The sequence below is a fragment of the Sinocyclocheilus anshuiensis genome, unplaced genomic scaffold (assembly GCF_001515605.1).
Source record: "Sinocyclocheilus anshuiensis isolate Anshui unplaced genomic scaffold, SAMN03320099.WGS_v1.1 scaffold1522, whole genome shotgun sequence".
NCBI lineage: Eukaryota > Metazoa > Chordata > Actinopteri > Cypriniformes > Cyprinidae > Sinocyclocheilus > Sinocyclocheilus anshuiensis.
The window spans coordinates 528419-531867 of record NW_015546143.1 but is presented as its reverse complement, the minus strand read 5'-3'; the positions used below and the strand labels follow the sequence as shown (position 1 = coordinate 531867).

The window sequence follows — 3449 nt, the reverse complement described above, 5'->3', positions numbered from 1 at the left end:
CTATCGTGGGAGGGGCCTGTACAGAACTACATCATTCTGACAGGAATCTCAGAACAGCCTGGTTTGAGAAAGGGGATTTTAAAATAGGGATTAAAAAAAAAACACTGGGTGGATTTTTATAATTATAGGATGGATGTGTACACACACTTCTAACATACATTTATGTTCAAACAACTTGAAAAGTGAATTTTGCATCCGATGACCCCTTTAAGCTGCACCTGGCCACGAGAACTAAAGATGTGTAAGCATTCACATGTAGTTAACTCTCAGTATGAAGATCAGAGACTTGCAGAACCCCCTCACTGAATAGTGAGCGGGTTCCCTGAAACTATATTGAATTTAATCAGTAAACAGATGCCATCATGTTCACCTTGAATGCCCAATACAATATAGGTCACCTTAGTTTTAAATATGATGTTATGTCAGAATGTAGAATCAGCAGATCTTAAACAGATTCTTAAATTTGTAATCCCACAATATCTTGTGTACAACTAAACAAACACTCTTACAGAAACTGGGTAAGCACCGCCCGTCCTTTTTTCTTGTGCATGGTGTGTCAACTAGGTCTGATGGCATACACGTCATAACATGGCGGTGATGCCGCTTAGCAAATTCATTACATTCAACCCCTGGGACACTGGAGTTTAACAAGATCCGGTTGTCTTATGCCTATGTGCTTAATGCTGGTGAGTTACTATCATAAGATATGTATGCTTAAGTTGTTTGGCTGCAGTGGTTCTGTCAAATGACATAGTAATTTCCTACTATGAGACACTGTGTTTAGGGCTATTGGCTCTTCGTCCGCTGAGCACCCTTCACAGTAACAGGCCATGATTTGATACATTCACTATAGCTATCTTCTATCTGACGTGATGTTGAGAAATCATTATCGAAAGGGAACGTCTTTGTTTACTGAGGCATCCTCGGTTCCCTGAAATGAGAGAATGAGACATTGTGATCATGCTGTGATATTTCTGCTCAGGGTTTTTCGTAACTTGGTTATTCATTCAAAAATTTTTAAGAAAATGAAGTTCAGCACTACCCAATATTGGAGGGCGTGGCCGTCCCAAATTTGCATGCTTGACCGTCATTGGCTATTGGAAAGAGAAAGGTGTTTACCCACAGCACACTCATGTAAGTGAGGTTACATGAGTAACCGGAGACGTTATAGTCTTATAGAACATTTAATATTGTTTAATACATTTTTTGCATATTTGTAAAATTACCAGCTTCTCAGATAGCTCCAACCTATGTTTACTTTTGATACTTTTTTGTGATCAAAAAAAATCATTTAATTAAACCACTTTAATAATACACCACAGCTCTTTGTTTCTCTACTTTCTACATTTTAGACCTGCAAATGGTCATATAATTGGGTTTTTTTTATGTTCTTTTATCAGTTTCCTTATGAAAATGGATGCTGAGCTGCTTCACTCCCCTGTGGTTGGTCTGGCGGAGGAGGAGGAAGTGGACTTGACTGACTGGAACCTTCCACTGGCCTTTATGAAGAAACGCCACACAGAGAAGATTGAGGGATCCAAAGCTTTGGCTCAGAGCTGGAGAATGAAAGACAGGGTGAGAGAGTCTTTTAATGTTATCTTTAGTAGTGGTGACCGATATATCACCAAGGCTGATATATCAGTCGATATTTGATATTTTTCAAATATCGGCATCGGCTGATAAGTTTTTCTGTTTGGACGATGTGCTCGAGGTTGGGCTTTTATTTTGATGGCATTGAGAATGGCAGCACCTGCGCACACAGCGCTCACATTCTCTCTCCTCATTGTTTGCTGTCGCAGTTTAACAGTTCTGTCTGATACGGATAGAAGTCTGTCTAATAATCAGATAGAACTGTTAGACAAAGGAGGTAAACAAAAAAAGTATTATAACAATTACGTTTATATTATTAGGCAAACATTATAATACTTTCTCATTTACCATCATCAATCAGCAAATACGCATTTATATAATTTAGACAAATCTATGATTGTCTAATAAACATTTAATATCACAAACCTTGCAGACTTATTCGAATCCAGCTGTGAGAACGTGTGAAGTGTGCATTTGTATCCTGCATGATCATGTGTACTCTGCGTGACGGTTGGTCCATGCGAATTGAATGCGGACAGGAGGAGAATTCAGCTTCACACACACACATATATATACATACAGTGCTGCTTGAAAGTTTGTGAACCCTTTAGAATTGTCTATATTTCTGCATAAATATAACCCAAAAATCATCAAATTTAATGCAAGTCCTGAAAGTTGACAAAGAGAACCCAATCAAACAAATGAGATGAAAATATATACTTTGTCATTTATTTATTCAGGAAAATGATCCAATATTACATATCTGTGAGCAGCAAAAGTATGTGAATCTCTACGATTAGCTGTTAATTTGAAGGTGAAATTAGAGTCCATCTGTTCAAAGGTGTTTTTAATAAGTGAGATGACTATCAGGTGTCAGTGTGTGCCCTGTTTTATTTAAAGAACAGGGATCTATCAAAGTTAGACAAAAATATATACTTTGTCATTTATTTATTCAGGAAAATGATCCAATATTACATATCTGTGAGCAGCAAAAGTATGTGAATCTCTACGATTAGCTGTTAATTTGAAGGTGAAATTAGAGTCCATCTGTTCAAAGGTGTTTTTAATAGTGATTTACAGTGGAATTTTGTTTTTACCTTTGTAATGGCATTTTTTTAACTTTATTAAAAGTATGTCATCTTTTGTCAAATTTAAAAAGAATTATATTTTATAAGCTTTTAAAAAATTCTAATTAAAACCATAGAATAAGAACAAGTAGAATAATAAGAATAAGTTACTAATCAAATGAAATCTGTATTAAAATTAATTTGTACAGAGGTAGCACAGAAGAACACAAAAGGGGCTTGTAGGTGTATTTTCAGACATTTAATGAGGATCAGAGGTGGCATGAGTGCAATTAAATCCATAAATTCATGTTAAGATTAATGTTTTAACAATTTTTGAATATAGAAATATTAAATGATTTAAAGAACTGAAAAGATACTTTAAAAATTAAACTAAAACTGCTAGCAGGTGGCGACAATCACTGATTTTATCACTGAATCATTCATTCAATTGATTAATTTGAACGGCTGATTCATTCATGAATGACGCAAGTGACCGTATTTATGAATGGGTAATCATGAATCACTGACTCACTAGATTCGTTTAAAAACGCAGTTCATTCATAAACGAAACACCGCTGTGTTTGAATGGAGATGCGCAGCGGCTGAGCTGTGACTTTGTTTCAAACTATTTTCGACGACGAAATAGAGCAAAATCAGACAATAGTGTTATAGTCAGACAATGTAAGTCACTTAATATTAAATTTTTGTCTATTGAACTGTTGTATTAAATCAGTATCACATTTACAAACTCCCTTAAAAATCATTAAAAGCTGTCACTCATCTTAGCTCATC

The 3449-nt window shown here is 35.5% G+C and overlaps 1 protein-coding gene across 1 annotated transcript in view; it reads left to right on the top strand.

The window, feature by feature from the left end:
* Positions 1 to 3449, top strand: part of LOC107701211 (regulatory-associated protein of mTOR) — a 312842-nt gene that overhangs the window by 33245 nt on the left and 276148 nt on the right. The window contains exon 2 of the mRNA XM_016503169.1: positions 1401 to 1575. Coding sequence (XP_016358655.1) covers positions 1408 to 1575 — 168 coding nt within the window. The 5' untranslated portion in view covers positions 1401 to 1407. The remainder of the gene's footprint in view (positions 1 to 1400; positions 1576 to 3449) is intronic.